The 15,104-nt window shown below is 60.9% G+C and overlaps 2 protein-coding genes and 1 long non-coding RNA gene across 6 annotated transcripts in view; 1 reads left to right on the forward strand and 2 right to left on the reverse strand.

Moving 5' to 3' along the window:
• Positions 1–4,591, reverse strand: part of MROH1 (maestro heat like repeat family member 1) — a 56,963-nt gene extending 52,372 nt beyond the window's left edge. For all 4 annotated transcript variants that reach the window (XM_056333109.1, XM_056333108.1, XM_056333107.1 and 1 more), the window contains exons 1-4: positions 4,499–4,591; positions 3,114–3,505; positions 964–1,109; positions 424–555 (exon numbers count right to left, since the gene is read on the reverse strand). In XM_056333109.1, the coding sequence (XP_056189084.1) occupies positions 424–555; positions 964–1,109; positions 3,114–3,135 (300 nt within the window). In that variant the 5' untranslated portion in view covers positions 3,136–3,505; positions 4,499–4,591. The remainder of the gene's footprint in view (positions 1–423; positions 556–963; positions 1,110–3,113; positions 3,506–4,498) is intronic.
• A 300-nt stretch (positions 4,592–4,891) lies between these two features.
• On the reverse strand, positions 4,892–9,800 carry HGH1 (HGH1 homolog). Its single transcript, XM_056333121.1, has 6 exons — positions 9,244–9,800; positions 9,053–9,153; positions 8,201–8,299; positions 8,030–8,121; positions 6,032–6,154; positions 4,892–5,359 (listed from the first exon to the last, which is right to left on the reverse strand). Exons 1-6 carry the CDS (start codon positions 9,777–9,779, stop codon positions 5,177–5,179), a joined length of 1,134 nt encoding a protein of 377 aa, XP_056189096.1. The 5' UTR covers positions 9,780–9,800; the 3' UTR covers positions 4,892–5,176.
• A 142-nt stretch (positions 9,801–9,942) lies between these two features.
• Positions 9,943–15,041, forward strand: LOC130146698 (uncharacterized). Its single transcript, XR_008820984.1, has 3 exons — positions 9,943–10,040; positions 10,196–10,996; positions 11,192–15,041. It is a non-coding gene; the product is annotated as an uncharacterized LOC130146698 (long non-coding RNA).
• Positions 15,042–15,104: the final 63 nt, after the last annotated feature.

Genomic DNA, 15,104 nt, shown 5'->3' on the forward strand with positions numbered 1-15,104 from the left:
GGGGAACTGCACTAAACAAAAGACTCAAGGTTCAGACATGACCTTTTTCCCACGCGGACCTGCAGCCTCTCAAGGCATCGCCTCCTCCTTCCTGCTCCAAAACCCACCTGCCCGTCCAGCTCCCTTTCAGCATCCAAGTTTTATTTAGCTTTGTATATGTGCCACGCTGGAAGAAAACCATCTACCAAACCATGTTCACCTCTCCCCAGAGAGAGGAACGTAGTCTGTCCCCTACTCCCTCCACCATCCCAAGTACAGAAGACTGCATGTAACTAGTCCTTCTCTTCCACGAAAGGGGTCCCAGCTACCTGCTACCCCTGGGGCAGCCCCAGACCCACAGCATTTTCTGCAATGACAGCATCAGGGGCAGGAAGGGTCTGGCCAAGAACAACAACAGGAGGAGCTGGAGCTTCCAGGTCATACCTTTGACTTGGTCATTTCATTAGACGCCAGGAAGATAACCACCTTCGCTGTGCTTTTGTCCAGGAGGGTAATGTTGTTCTTCACCACAGTCTCCATTGCCTTCAGGATGATCACCCGGTGAGGGTAGGCCAGCTGAAAAGGGAGGGAGACAGTGGCTGGTCAGCCAAGCTGAGCCAGGCACCGCAGCTGCCCCAGGGCAAGCGAAACCTGCGTGTCCCAGAGCTTCCCAGGCTGCGAGATGCCCAGCAAGGGACTGGCTAGCATTTCCACCATGTGGCTGGTGCAGTACAAGGCAATGACTTGGACCACCAACTAGTTTTACTCCATTTCTCATCCATGACAGCATATTATCACCATTTCTTCACCACTGCAACTCGAGCGCCTTGGACCAGACTTCTCAGCCAGCTGGTCCAGCACTCCTGTAGCCCAGCTCCTCCCAAGTATCTCCCTTGCTTGCTGACAGAGCCAACGTCCCCAAGCCACCAGGAAATATTCCTCACCCTGCTGACCCTCCCAAGGCAGAGCAGAGAAGACCCCTACCTTGTCATGCTGCCGGAGGTACTCGTCACAGGAGTTGAGGATCTCCTCTGGCTCAGATTCCCCCAGGTAGCACAAAGCATCGTAGATCTGCTCCTGGACTAGCGGGTCCTTATCTGTTGTGGCATCCATCAACGTCGTAGCAAGCCCTGAGCAAAAGAGGCAAGTTACAAAGATTTTTGTATTCTCTGAACACCTCCTGGACTAACAAGAGCAGGAAGAGAAGAGCCTCCGTGCAATTTCATCCATCCTTCCACAAGCCATGCACACAGCTAAATTAAGCTTTTGTTTCCCACTCAACGAGCACCAACAAGAACCCTTCCTTCTGGGCTCACCACCCAAGGTAACTCACCTTTAACTTGAAGACCCCCTGCATGCGGCCCTCCCCTATTCCCCAAGGGCAAATCCTTGGGGATTCATCCTCATCCCCCAAGCTGGGTTGAACACTTCAAAGGTGTTTGGGGTTTTTTTTACTGCAGACCTTACACACAGCACAGTGTCAGCCTCTGAGCCAAGGTGAACTTGGCTCTAACGTTTCTCACTGGAGCAGGGAGAAGGAAGGATTTATTACACTGGAGATTTCAGACTAGGGCCGGGCAGCGGCGCTGGGCGCTGGCTCCATCGGAGGCACCTGGGGAACCTGCACAGGGGCTGGTGTGACGTGGGACCCACCAAGGGCATGTCTGTGAGGGTCAGGGGCTGCAGGAGCCCCGCAGTCATGCAGGTGAACCCCACCACCAAACAAGGCTCTATGAGGGCAAACAGATGCCATCAATCAGGAGCTGGCAAAGTCCTTCCCGGTATTCCAGCCACGCTAGCCAGCTGCCACATGGGAACTGCCCCAGGAGCACAGGCGACAGTGGCCCTTGTCCTGGCCCTGGGGCACCAACAGCAACACACTGTCCCCAGGCATGACACCCCCACTGCCTGTGGCTAAAACCGCTGCCCCAGCGGCAAACCCGGTCGTGGGACAGAGCCCACTGAGTCCCTGCCAGCAGTGAGACAGGCGCCTGCATCACTGCTGTGGTCCAGAGCTGCTCTGTCCCACCCATCAGCCAGCAACTCTGCTCCAAGAGGCTTAATTGTTACTGTGGAGTGGTGTATCTCTCATTAGGGCCTTTGTTTTAATAAGGTTAATTAGTTACAGAGCAGGTCGCCGGCACGAGCTTTGCAAAGAGCCTGCAGAACACCATGGGGCCAGCCACTGCACACAGCCTCCGCCACACCACGGCTTCTTGTCCAGGACTGTGCCTTCATGGCAGGGTACGAAGACCCGTCAGGATGCCTGGCCCTGCGTGGACTACGTGCTGCCCGCATGGACACTGTGCTGCCCGCACAGACGAGTGCTGCCTTGGAAACATCAGTGGCTGCCACAAGGGTTGCACCAGAAGGGTGGCAGCATCCCTCACCCCTTCCCCTCCTGCTGTGGCCGGCTGCCCCAGGCCGGGAGGAGCCGCAGCTGAAAGCTGCCCCACTTCGGGGGTTGTCATCTTCCAAGGCAGGGAGTTGGGGAGACGTTTGCCACACCGTCACGTTAAAGCCAACGTGACCTGGTGCTACTGCTGCTGAAGGTAATCCCTGCTCCCACCCCAACCCACCCCTTCCCCGTGGCTTAATTAAACCAGAAATTTCTTTATTGCCTTAAAAAAAAAAAAAAAAAAAAAAAAAAAAAGAGGAGAGAGGTTCATTTCAAAGCTGGATGGGATTAATTTAGGAAATGCACAAGGGTTTACACCAGTTAAATATTTAGAGACTATTTAAGCTTACGCAATTTGCAGCAGAGACAAGGCCCGAGATTAATTTCTAGGGCAGGGAATTACTGTGCACAGAGAACCGCTCCCCCCTCCTGTCCCTGACCAGCACATCTCTCCAGATGCTGCAGAAAGCTCCAGCAGCCCAGCTCCAGCAGCATCACTGTTGGCTCCACCACCGGCAGCCGAGGCAGGGCTGAGCTCCCCCCAGGGCACCAGCAAGGCAATTTAGCCTTAATAGTGAGCGAGTCTTCCCACCCGGCTCCATCCCCATAGAAAAGCTTCACTGGAGCTGGGCAAAACGGGCAGCAGCAAGGCAGAGGGGGACAGCGGCCAAGACCCCCAGGGCAGGGCCGGTGCGCTGAAGTCCCTTGCCCACTCCCACCGTGCTCCTGTACTCACGTTTTATCCGTGACTCCATCATGCTCCGTGTTTTCAGCTTCCCCACCAGCAGAAGGCAGTTGGCAGCTTCCTCTGTCTCAAACCCGGGGATCCCTGGGGAACCTATTTTTACACACTGCCTTTACTTTCACGGAGAAGACTGAGGTTCTGGTCCAGGTCAGAAAGGCACCAGTGGATGCAGTGAGATGGAGGAGATGCTCTACAGCAGCCGTGGGGAGGGGGGAATGCCAGTTCCTCGCAGGCAGCTGATTGCCTGCCTGAGCTCTGCTTCCCAGGGGCCGGCAGGCTGCAGGTGCTGCGCTTCCATCAGCCCCCAGGACCGTCCCTATGGAGGTCGGAGCCAGGGGGAGCGCGTCCTGGGTTCCGCTCCCCTCTGTGCCTGCCTTCGTGGCCTGCAGACGGGAGGACATTCTCCATCAGCAAAGCAGACGTAGAAAGCTAAACCATTCCCCTCACGTTACTGCGAGGAGCCGCCACTCGCAACCACGGTTCTCCTGGGTTAACGGTTGGACTCGATGATCTTAAAGGTCTTTTCAGACCCGAACGATTCCGCGATTTGCAGCCCTGAGGCTCGGCCAGGCCAGCCCAAGGCAGGTGCCCCGTTAGTGAGTCCCTGCGCACTGCGGGGGCTGAGCCATGCTCCGAAGATCTGTCCCTAAAACCACGAAGAAAAGCCAAGGGGGCAAGTTCCCAGTGCCTGCAAGGGCCACTGGCCCTGCTGCGGGGGAGCGTCGGGCTCCAGCCCTTTCCCTTGCCAGCTCCAGCCCAGACAAGACCAAGCTTTTAGTCAAATAAGATTCGAAGGTTGAGGCTGTGGAGTCTCCCCGCTGCCTCAAGCCCAGTACTGCCCACAGAGCCTCCTCCATCCCGGCGGGGCCAGGCAGCCAGCCGAGCTGGTCGCCAAAGGCTCGTTGGCCACCTCACTACAGTACCTGCTGGCCATCACACTGGCCTTGCCACGGCACCACGGCCCTGCACAAGCCCACCAGAGCGGGGGCCGTGACACGGAGCCCTGGGCTCCCAAAACGCAGCCGGGGAGGGAACCCCACCCCCACCCAGGGAACCCCACCTGCGGCACGGGCCCATGACCCCTCCCCGGCTTCCCGCTGGCAACCGACACCGGAGCTGGGGGGTGACCACCGGGGTTAATTTCCCCTGGGGCGGGGGGGCAGCTCCCGAAGGAGGTTGGGGGATACACCCGGCCGGTGCCAGGCCCCAGGCCCCAAAGCCCCCCCGCCCCGTGGAGGGCAGGCGACTCCCCGTGGGTGAGGAAGCAGCCAGCACGGGGCCACAATGGCACAGGATCACAAGGACACCGGGTCCCGTCCCGTCCCGTCCCGCCCCGCCCCCCCCCTCCCCTCCCCGCCCCCACCGGCCGCACTCACCGCGGGCACCGCCGGACCGGGACCTGCTCGGCCCCCGGCGCCGCTTCCGGGTGCGCCGGTCACGCCTCCCACACGCCCTGTTTCGGGAGGGTCACGCCCCCTCGCACAGACCACGCCCCTCCGCCGTATTGGAGCAGCACGCATACGTGCTACCGTTCAGCCCCGCCAGGGGGCGCCGGAGGCGCCACCGGCGCCCCCTGGCGGGGCTGAACTGCAACGCCCCCCTGCGCACAGCGCGTCCGTGGAGGTGAGGGGCTGTCCCCTACCCACCTCCCCCGCAATGGCGGGGGCGGGGGGGCACACGCCGGGCAGGGACCACCGCTTTTCCCCGGCTCCTGCAGGGGGTCTCGAACCCGCAGCCCCCGGCGCCCCCCGCCTGGAAGCCACAGCAGGTTTAGGCTTGGAAACCTTTTATTTCACAAGGCACATCGCAGCAGTGGGGCCGCCCCACAACGACTGGGGAGGGAGCAGCAGCCCTTTCCCCAATTCCTTCCCCCCCTTCCCCCCGCATTTCAGCTCTGTCCCAGAGCCGCGCGAGGCCAGGGGGAACCCTGCCCTGCAGGACCCCCACGTCTGCTTCACAAGCAGCAGGGAGGAACGTGTCCAGGCTGTCACCCTCATGGGCAGATTGTCCCAACAGTGACCAGGGTCCGCGGGTGACCCGGCCACGGCAGCCCGTCACCGTGATGGCTCCTCAGAGCATGGCATCGAGCCCTGCGCCTCCTGCCGCCGCTCCTCCTGCTCCCGCCGCCGCTCCTCCTCCTCCCGATCCAGGCACTGCAGCTGCTGCTCCACCTCCTCAGGGATGTCCACTTCTAGCAGGTTCTCCATCCCCGGGCCGGGCTCGTCCCCGATCAGCACCTTTTCCCAGGAAGAGGAGGAATGCTCAGGGAGAGGCAACAGGACTGTGGGGCCCCCACCCTTCCCAGAACCACAAAATGGTCAGTGTCGGGACCTCTGGAGACCACCCAGCCCAACCCCCTGCTAGAGCAGGTTCTCCTCCAGCAGGCTGCACAGGTTTGCGTCCAGGTGGGCTTTGAATGTTCCCAAAGAAGACGACCCCCAGCCTCTCTGGCCAGCCTGTCCCTGTGCTCTTGTCACTCTCAAGGGAGAGAAATTCTTCCTCATGTTCAGATGGAACCTCCCGTGCTGCGGTTTGTGTCCGTTGCCCCTTGTCCTGTCGCTGGGCACCACTGAGAAGAGCCTGGTCCCATCCTCCTGATGCTCACCATTAAGGTGTTTGTATGCGTTGATAAGTCCCCTCTCAGCCTTCTCTCCAGGCTGAACAGCCCCAGCTCCCTCAGCCTGTCCTTCCAAGGGAGATGCTCCAGCCCCTCATCATCTTCACAGCTTCCGCAGGTCCCTCTCCAGCCGTTCCCCATCTCTCTTGAACTGGGGAGCCCAGGACTGACACATCCCCACCACCCCACACCCCAGCAGGGAACAGAGTGAGGGAGAGGCAGGACAGAGCCCTTGGAGCAGCTCTGCACCCTGGGACCTGTCTGCAACCCCCACAGGGACCCTCCTTCCCACCTGAATGAGCTTCTCGCAGGCAGCCAGCACGTCTGGCTCCTGCTCCCAGCGGTGCAGCTCCCTCAGGATCAGGTACGTCCCCTTCTCCCGCACGATGTGCCGCCCAGCCTTGGTGGCTGTCAACTGCGAAGGAGACAAAGCAGCAGTGTGGGCAGGGAGTCTGGCACACCCAGGAGAGCAGCAACAGCAACACAGCGCAGGGCTCAGCCAGCTTCTCTGCCCAGGACCGCATCCAGATGGCATCTGAGTAATCTCCAAGGATGGAGACTTCACCACCTCCCCAGGCAACCTGGGCCAGGGCTCAGGCACCCTTGCAAGGAAAAAAACTTTCCTGATATTTAAGTATTGCAGAATTAATTTTTAATAACTTATGCAGTGTTTCCTAGTCTTAAAAGGATACATTTTTATTTTGTAATTAATTTCAAATTTGCCATTAAAATCACTGGATGCTTTTGTAATGCACAATGAATGCTTAAAGCCTGTTAAATGAGGCTTAACATCTGAAAGAACCTGCTATCTTAAGCAAACAGCCTTTCCTTGGAGATAAGGACAGCTGCAACCCTGCAAGTTCAACCAGCAGTTGCTGTGGGGTGCTGGTGAAAGAGTGAAACCGCCTCCAACCAGAGGACAAAGTTCCGCAGCTAAACCTGGATTGCAAGGTAGCGTTGCATCAAGCCCTCTGCCATGACCCACAGCTCTGTGAACTGAAGGACTTCCTACAGTTTTGAGCCTCCATGCCAGAAAGGATGCAGGAAAACTGGAAGAGGTCAAAAAGCTGCCAAGATGGCCAGCGTTTGAGAGCCTGCAGAGCTCAGCAAGGCAGTGGCAAAGGGCAATCTGCCCGAAACTTAGGTGGAAACTAGTCAAGTACTTCCAACAACTTGAAAGCAAACTGGTCTCAGTGATGCCAGACAGCGTAACAAGGGGCAGCAGTTCCTAACAGATGCAAGGGAGGATTTTCACTGGAAGGCCAAAACCTGGGACGTGGTGCCTGGACACCTTGTGAAATATCTGTCTTGGAGGCTTGGAAGCACAACCTCCCGTGTTCCAGTTTGTGTCCATTGCCTCTGGTCCTGGCACTGGGAAGAACCTGGCTCCCCCTGAGCCTTCTCATCTCCAGGCTGAGCAGTCCCAGCTCCCTCAGCCTTTCCTCATAGAGATCTTCCACTCTCTTCACCACCTTGGTGGCCCTTCCCTGGACAGCCTTCACCATCTCTCTCGCACAGGGGAGCCCAGCACTGGACCCATTGCTCCTCAGTGGCCACACCAGCGCTGAGCAGAGCTCACTCAACCTCCTGTGACACTCCTCACGCAGCCCAGGACACCGTTCACCTTAGAATCATCAAATCGCAGATGGTTTGGGTTGGAAGGGACCTTAAAATACCATCTAGTTCCAAGCCCCTGTCAAGGGTAGGGACACCTTCCACCAGACCAGGTTGCTCCCAGCCCCATCCAACCAGGCCTTGAATGTTTCCAGGGATGAGGCATCGATCCTCTCTCTGGGCAGCCTGTGCCAGTGCCTCACCGCCCTCAGCATAACAAATTTCTTCTTTGTGTGCACCCCGCAGCATCCCCGAGTCATTCTCCACAGGACTGCTCTCACTCCACTCTCTGCCTAGGCTGTATTTGTGTGTGGGATATTTATGCTTGGGACCTTTGCCACAGGAGCACACTGCACCAGCCACTCCTCCCAGCTCAGTGTCATCTACAAATACACTGAGGGTATGCTCCGCCTCATCATCCAGATGATTAATGAAGACACTGAACAGGACTGGACCCCCGAGAGCACAGTGCTGGTCACTGGCCACCCTCTGGGGCCGTCTGGTTTTCAATCTACCTCACTGCCTGCTCATCCAGCCCAGATGGCATCACTTCTCCGTGAGGATCCCATGGCACACGGTGCATTCTGGGGCAGCCCTGAACACCTTTCTACTCCCAGGAGCCCTGGCCTGGGCTCTCGCCCTCAGCCCCGCTGTGAGTTGCACCAGAGGGACCCACCAGCATGATGGCTTCTAGCAGCATCTTCCGGATGTCAGGTTCCTCCTCTCGCTGCTTGTCCTGCGGCAGGTACTGCAAGTCCACAGGTAGCCCTAGTGGAAGAGGCAGCCTCAGTGGGAGGCACGTGGCCAGCAGTCCACAGATGGCCACCTCCCACTGACGCCCACTTACTTTCCATCTCATCCTCAGGAAACTCCTCGGGGCCTGCCAGAGGCAGGAGGAGAAAGGGCAGAATGTCGACCTCCTCACTCAGCAGCCACTCGTGGTCCTCTGGGAACAGCCTGGGGTCAGAGGAGCCACCGCAGCCAGGGTGGAAAGCCCAGCTCAGCCCCCACCCAGCTGCTCACCCATTTCCCCCACCAGTGGAACCGGTGAGAAAATTGGAAGGGCAAACATGACAGAAACTCATGGGTCAAGATAAACGCAGTTCAATAAGGGAAGGGAGGAAAAAAAGCCCCAAGTGATGCAAAAGCACCAATCACTTGGCACAGACCGATGCCCAGCCTGTCCCCATGTGACGGCTGCTCTGGCCCCCTCCCCGTTTCAGTGCTGACCATGATGCTATGATGTGTGGGACATCCCTCTGGTCTGTGGGGGTCAGCTGTCCCAGCCGTGTCCCCCCAGCCTCCTGCCCAACCCCAGCCTACTCACTGGGGAGAAACACAGAAGACCTTTCTCCGCAGCAGAGGGCTTCCAGCCCTCGGATCATCTCCGTGTCCCTCCCCTGGCCCTACTCCAGCAGGTCCCTGCCTGGGTTGTGCTGAGGACGCCCGAGCACACGGGCTGGCTAAGCCCAAGCAGCATCGCCTGTGCCAGCTAAACCTAGCGGCGTTACCAGCACCCGCTTTGGTCACCAGCCTAAAACACAACACCACATGGGTCACTGTGAAGAAAGGGAGCCCCATCCCAGTCAGACCTAGCACCCCCAGCTCCCGGCCATGTGGCAGCCCGCTCACAGCCCAGGGTGAGGGCAGCACCCCCCAGCAGCCGGGCCAGTGCCTGGGCTCGGCCCGGGGCTCTCACCGGCCTCGAAGCAGCAGTTCCTGAGGGCCCCCACGATGCCCCGGCGATGGATAACGGAGTCCTTGTACTGCGTGAAGGGCAGCAGCCGCTGCACCGAGCGCCTACGGGAGAGGAGGGCCGGTCACAGCGAGCCGCAGCCCCCGGGCCTGGGCACCGCCCGCCCGCAGGCCGCCCCCACCGCACAGCCGTACCGGGAGCGGTCGAGGAGCCCGCGGCGGCCCTCGGGCAGCCGGCTGAGGTTGCAGAGCAGCGGACCGAGCTGGGCCGGCGGCCGGGGCTCACCGAGCGGCTGGAGGAGCGGCGCCAGGCCGAGGCCCCGCTCCCGCAGGCCGCCCAGCACCCGCCGCGCCGCGCCGCGCTCCCGGCAGAGGTTGGCCAGCAGCCCGCAGGCGGGCCCGGCCGGCAGCAGCGCCAGCAGCGCGGGCAGGGCGGCCAGCAGCGGCTCGCGGGCCGCCGGCTCAGCCGAGACGTTTACCAGGCAGTCCATGGCGTGGCGAGCCGCCGCCGAGCCGGGTCCCACCGCCAGCTCCAGCAGGGCCGCCAGGGCCGCGGGCCGCCCCGCCAGCAGCCGCTGCCCCGCCGCGCTGCCCGACAGCGCCCGCGCCGCCGCCGCTGCGCCCTCCCGCGCCGCCGCGCCCGCCGCCGGGGCCAGCAGGGCCTGCAGCTCCGCCAGCGCCGCCACTACCGACGCCTCCTCTTCCGCCGCCATGACGGGCGCCTCCGACATGGTAGGCGTCACCTAGCAACCGCGAACCGGCCCCGCGATGGGCAGGCGCCAAGGCCAATGAAGCGCTGGGTGGGTGCGGACGTGCCGCCGCTATGCCAATCAGCTACGGAGTAGCCGCCACAGGGGGAGGGCCCTCCGGAGAAAGGTCTTCTGGGAATGGAGGCCCGGCCGGAGAGCCCGGCTGGGCTCCGCCCCCTGGGCCTGGGGCGCCTCGGGGTCCTAATGCCAGCGCGGAGGGACACGCGTGCCCCTGGGAGGGCGGTGAGGAAGGACACGGGTGTCCCTTGGGAGGGCGGTGGGGGAGGACACGGGTGTCCGTGGGAGGGCAGTGCGGAAGGACACGGGTGTCCATGGGGGGGTTGGGGGGACGACACCCCCACGCCCCCAGGGCCATCTGTCCCTCTGTCTGTCCCCAGTCTGCCGGTCGCCCAACTGGCCCACCAGCTGCGGGACAGCGATGCCATGGCCCCCTGCCCACTCGGGCCTCTGGCAGCTCTGGTTCAGCAGCCGGTGGCAGCTCCACATGTCTCACCACCTGTGGCGGGTCCCCAGCTGGGAGAGGCCATTGACACAGCACCCCAGCACAAGAGCAGGGTCCCCGTCCCAGCATGCTGGCGACCCTGAGCTGCCCCCCACAGTGACCCTGTCCCATGCCGGTGGCACGGCGCTGGAGGAGGCATTGGTGGGGCAGGGGTAGGAGCAGAGCGTGGCCCAGCACCAGCTCCAGGAGAACCTGTGCATCCTCAGAGCCACATCATCAGGATGATGACCACGGGTGACAGCACCATGCTGCAGCTGGTGCTGGCAGTGCTGGTTCCATTGGTGGTGCCAGTGGTGGTGCCAATATCTGTGCCGGTGCAATTTCTGGCACCAGTGCTACTTCCTGTGCCAGTGGTGGTGCCAACACTGGAGCCAGTGCCAGTACCAGTGCTGTGGTGTTGCTGATGCCATCACCGGTGCTGGTGGAGCTGGTGCCCACTCCCAAAGGGGTGGAGGGAGGCGGGCAAGGAGCCCGGGGCAGAGGAGCTGGGGAGGTCCCACGGGATGCTGGGTGGACCCTGCCGTGGCTCGTCCCTGGTGCCAGGGGCTGCCAAGTACTGCAAACTGCTGCAGACCCTCCAGCCCCAGATGATGATCGTGGATGAGGCCATGGAGATCCTGGAGGCACACATCGTGGCCCGCCTCAGCACCTCAGCCTTGCTGGGGACTGGCAGCAGGTACGGCACCTCAGCCCCACGCCCCAGGGCCCAACACAGCCTCGTGTGGCAAGTGGCTCTGATTATTCCACTTCTTGTGGAAGTCCCACTGATTAAACCACCGTTCTCATCTTTTTCTTCCTCAAAGATCTTTTAATGAGGCTGACCATGTTTATGAACACTGGCAGTATTAATTTGCTCCCTCCTCACTTTAAGGGCCGCTCATCCTGGCTGCATTGTCACCTCGGCTGGTGGCATCCCTTCCACACAGGGGTTTGGCATCCCCCCCCGAAGACAGGCACTGCCCACACCACCGGTACCTGGAGAGTGGCTCCACTGGGAGCCGGCACACCAACCACAAACCATCCCCATCGCCAACGCAGCAGCCTCGACAATAACGTTGGGGCTCACAGGACATGGAAAAGCTGCTGCTGGAGGGGCCTGGGGGGAGCCAGCTCACCTCCAAAGCATTCCGGCATCCCAGTCATCGCCTAAATACCTCAAGATTCAAGCGTATGGCAAAATTGGGGTCTGCAGCCACTGCCTGATCCACTGGTGTTGCCAACCAGAGCCTGGCTGTCAGGAGGTGCCAGCAAGTAAAGAGCCTTCACTGCTGGATGCTTTATTATGAATAAAAGGGTTCTTTTAGCATCAAAACCACGCTGGAAGAGCCTTAAATAAGGGAGTCAGGGCAGCAGGAGCAGCCCTGGCTGCTTTTCCAAGTGGCTGTCGGTGGTGGAGAGGGACATGCCTCCCCCAGGCACCGGCAAAGTGCACACGGCTGCCAGGGTAAGATCTGGCAGGGTCCGTCCTTCTCCAGACCCCTCAGCTGCCTGCAGCCGGGCAGGCCAGGCAGCATGTGCATTGGCACCGGGGGTCTTGGCTCTGACAGCCCTGGTACTGGTGCAAAGCCCCTCACCCCCCACTGCTGCACTGTGCTGTGCCGTGCCATACCGGCAGCAGGACATGGTCAGTGCGTGAACCACTGCGCATCTCTGGAGAGAGCTGAGCACACACGTGTGAACAGCCTGTGATGCACAGAGACCCCCAGGAAAAGCCCACTACCCACCAGCCCCTCAGGAGAAGTCCACTGCCTGCCAACACCCCAGGAAAATGCCGCCTCCCCCAAGCCCCCTAGAAGCCCACCAGCTCTCCAGGACAAGCATACCAGTCCCCCAGGAGAAGCCCACCGCCCCCCAGGAGAAGCCCACTGCTCACCAGCCCCACAGGAGAAGCCTACTGCCTGCCAACCCTCCAGGAGATGTTCACCACCCACAAGCCCTGCTGGAACCAGCGATCCAGCAGGGAGGTCCAGCCCCAGCCCTGGCTCCTACCTTTGTCTGGAGGAGCAGTGGGACCACTGGGGGCTCCTGCTCCCCTCCCACACCCCTCGGGGGGACGGGCAGAGCTGCAGCCCCTGCCCTGGGGCCACCCAGAGCCCAGCTTGCCAGCCACACGACGGGGGCCCTGCCTGATGGGACGCCCATTGCTGCGGTGGGTTTACCAGGTCGCCCTGACAGCTGCTCACACCAGAGGGAAACCCAGGGGACAAGGAAACCAGGCAGGATTGCAGGCCAGCGGCCCCGGCATCCCTGTGGAAGCCCCCACTCGTCAGGGACTTGCTGATCCCCAGGGTCCCAGAATGAAGTAATTCGGCAATGTGTCCTGCTCTGGGAAATGTTTCTCTGGGTAGCAGGGAGGTGGGTTTGAATGGTGCCAGCCACGCACCGATCCCCTCGTGCCAGGTTTGCTGGAGCCTGGGCTGCTCCTGCCCACTGCCTCCACATCCATCCCTCTTGGCCTTGAGCTGGGTCCTGGGCTTGCTGGAGCTGTGCTGGAGCTCTGCTAAACCCAAACCCACACCACTGAGGGCTGGGAGGAGCCCCCAGCCCCAAATCGCCCGTGCCATGCCGGTGTGCTGAGAGCTGCTGAAGGATGCCGGTGCAGGCAAGTCTCTGGCAATGAAGGAACGCTGTCCCTGGGGCAGACGATGAAGTCGCTGCTGGGAATGATGGCTGTACACACAAGTGGCACTCGGGCAGAGCCCTGATGTGGATGCAGCCGCCTCAGCTGCCCCCTGCATCCTGCACCGGCCCTGTCCCAGGCTGTGCCCAGGCTTTGGGGCATCCCGGAGCTCCCTGTGCTCATTAGAGCAGCTGTGCTTCACTAGCTATGACCTTCCAAAGCCAGATTTCTGCTCTGCTTCCAGGTGGCTCTGCCGCTTCGACACTTGCACTGCCGGCGCGAGATGTGAAGGGTTTGCACTACAGGGCTGCATTGAACATCCCCTGGGTACCCGAAGCTCCGGCGCTTCCTGAACCACAGCCTGAGTGATGCACCAGCAACCAGCCTCTGCCTGCCCGCTAACAGCTCGTTAGTGTCCCGCTTTAATGAGAGGTTAAACACCAGCCTTCCTCTCCACATAGGGCGAGCCCACGGCACAAGCCTCATACCCCAGAGTAATGGTCGCCTCAGTTCCTCCTCGGATGGAGGTAGCAAAGACATGGCAGTTGTGGGGAAAAATCTTGCCAGAGGCTGGTTAATACCAAAAATATTGATGTTTCAGGTTGGAGGTCTCTGACATCCGACGGCACCAGCCTGTCTCTGGCCAGCTGCTCCAGTCCCAGCGTTCCCAGTGTGCCATGCACCACAGAGCCGGGATTTCTGGACACAGCATCAACTGGGAACACCACCATGAACTCTGGCTTAAAGATATCCTTTGAAATGAAGGCAGCTCAGCCAAAACCTACAAAATGTCCAGCAAGTGAGACCCAAAACGCCCCAAACCTGATTCAAGAGAGGATAAAGCCATAAGACAGAGGATAAAGTAGTAACTGGAAGTGAAGAGAGACTGAACAGTCAGAGGGAGCCTGCTGCTGCTGCTGCTTGGGAGAAGGCAGAGGGGGAAGGACACCCTGAAGGAGCACTGAAAGAAATAGGCGTTTCTAGAAAAAAAAACCAAACCCATCTGCCACATCAGTGGGACAGGACCTCCCTGGTCCACACCAGGTCACGAGTAGCCAAGTGATGGCTCAGAGATGCGCTGAGCCCCTCCAGCTCTGCGGTCCTTCCCAGGCTGTGCTTGGGGGATGCGCTCTGCTGCACGGCCACATTGAGAGGGCAGGGGGGTCCTGCGGCCAGGGCTGACAATGCTCTGCACCGCACAGAGCCCGCGGCACGAGCCCTGGCATGGCAGAGCCTGCCCTGGTTCAGCCACAGGGTTTCTGTGCCAGGAACAGGTGGGCAGAGCTGCACCGTTGCTCTCTTGGGAGTAAAGCCCCCTCCTCAGTGCCAGTGGAGGCTGGTGGGCTCCCAGCTGCTCCTTTTGGGCTCGATGGGATGGGCGGTGAGGGACAGACACGCTTCCCAGGGAGGGAAAACACCGTTTCTGCTGCCATCACCGCGGGCTTGGTTAGGCAGTGCCTTCCTAATGGTGCCTGAGAGCCAGCACAATGCTGCTGGTGCCGCCACAGCCGGTCCAACCAGTGGTATTTAATACTTTAATTAATGAAGGAACACAACGAGTCTGCCTGTTAAGGGCAGGCAGTGCCCAGCCAGCACTGAGCAGAAGCACCAGAAGCTGTGGGGGCATCGGGAGGGTGGGGCAGGACCCACCGGTGGTTCAGCACTGAACAGCTGGAGATGCTGGAAGTGCCCCGGCCGGCCCATGCCCAGCACCCACCAGCAGGCACATGGAGGCAGGGAGCTCCGTGGTGCCACGGAGCCAGGCAGGGCCAGCAGCTACACCAGGGATGCAACTCAGGCTGTCCCAGAGACCCTCCCGGCTCCAGGGCCACAACGGCCAGGGCAGGCAGCTGGCTGGGGCAATAGGGGACACGTGGCACGCCAAGCAGCTGTGGTCACAGCCTCAGACAGGTCCTGGGGGGCTCTGGGCACTCCCTGTGCAACACCCGCAAGATGAAGGGCCAGCAGCATCCCCAGAGAGAGGCAGTGGCGACCTGGGGGAGACTGAGAGCCCTGGGAGCCCCTGGCGCCTGCGCAGTGGCGTGCTGGGCACAGCATACCCCCAGTTCTGTGCCTGTGTCCCTGTGGGGGCTGCTCAGTGCCAGGCTGGAGCCCAGGTCATACCCCATCCCCCTAATACTTCCCGCAGCCTGATGCCATCCCC

This window comes from Falco biarmicus, chromosome 3, assembly GCF_023638135.1.
Source record: "Falco biarmicus isolate bFalBia1 chromosome 3, bFalBia1.pri, whole genome shotgun sequence".
Lineage (NCBI taxonomy): Eukaryota > Metazoa > Chordata > Aves > Falconiformes > Falconidae > Falco > Falco biarmicus.

Excerpts from the sequence above, each read along its gene's own strand:
- HGH1 (XM_056333121.1), bottom strand. The coding sequence starts at position 9,779 with ATGTCGGAGGCGCCCGTCATGGCGGCGGAAGAGGAGGCGTCGGTAGTG. Across the intron at positions 6,155-8,029 it reads TGCTAGAAGCCATCATGCTG|TTGACAGCCACCAAGGCTGG; the intron begins GTGGGTCCCTCT and ends TCTCCTTCGCAG. Across the intron at positions 5,360-6,031 it reads CCTGCGAGAAGCTCATTCAG|GTGCTGATCGGGGACGAGCC; the intron begins GTGGGAAGGAGG and ends TCCTGGGAAAAG.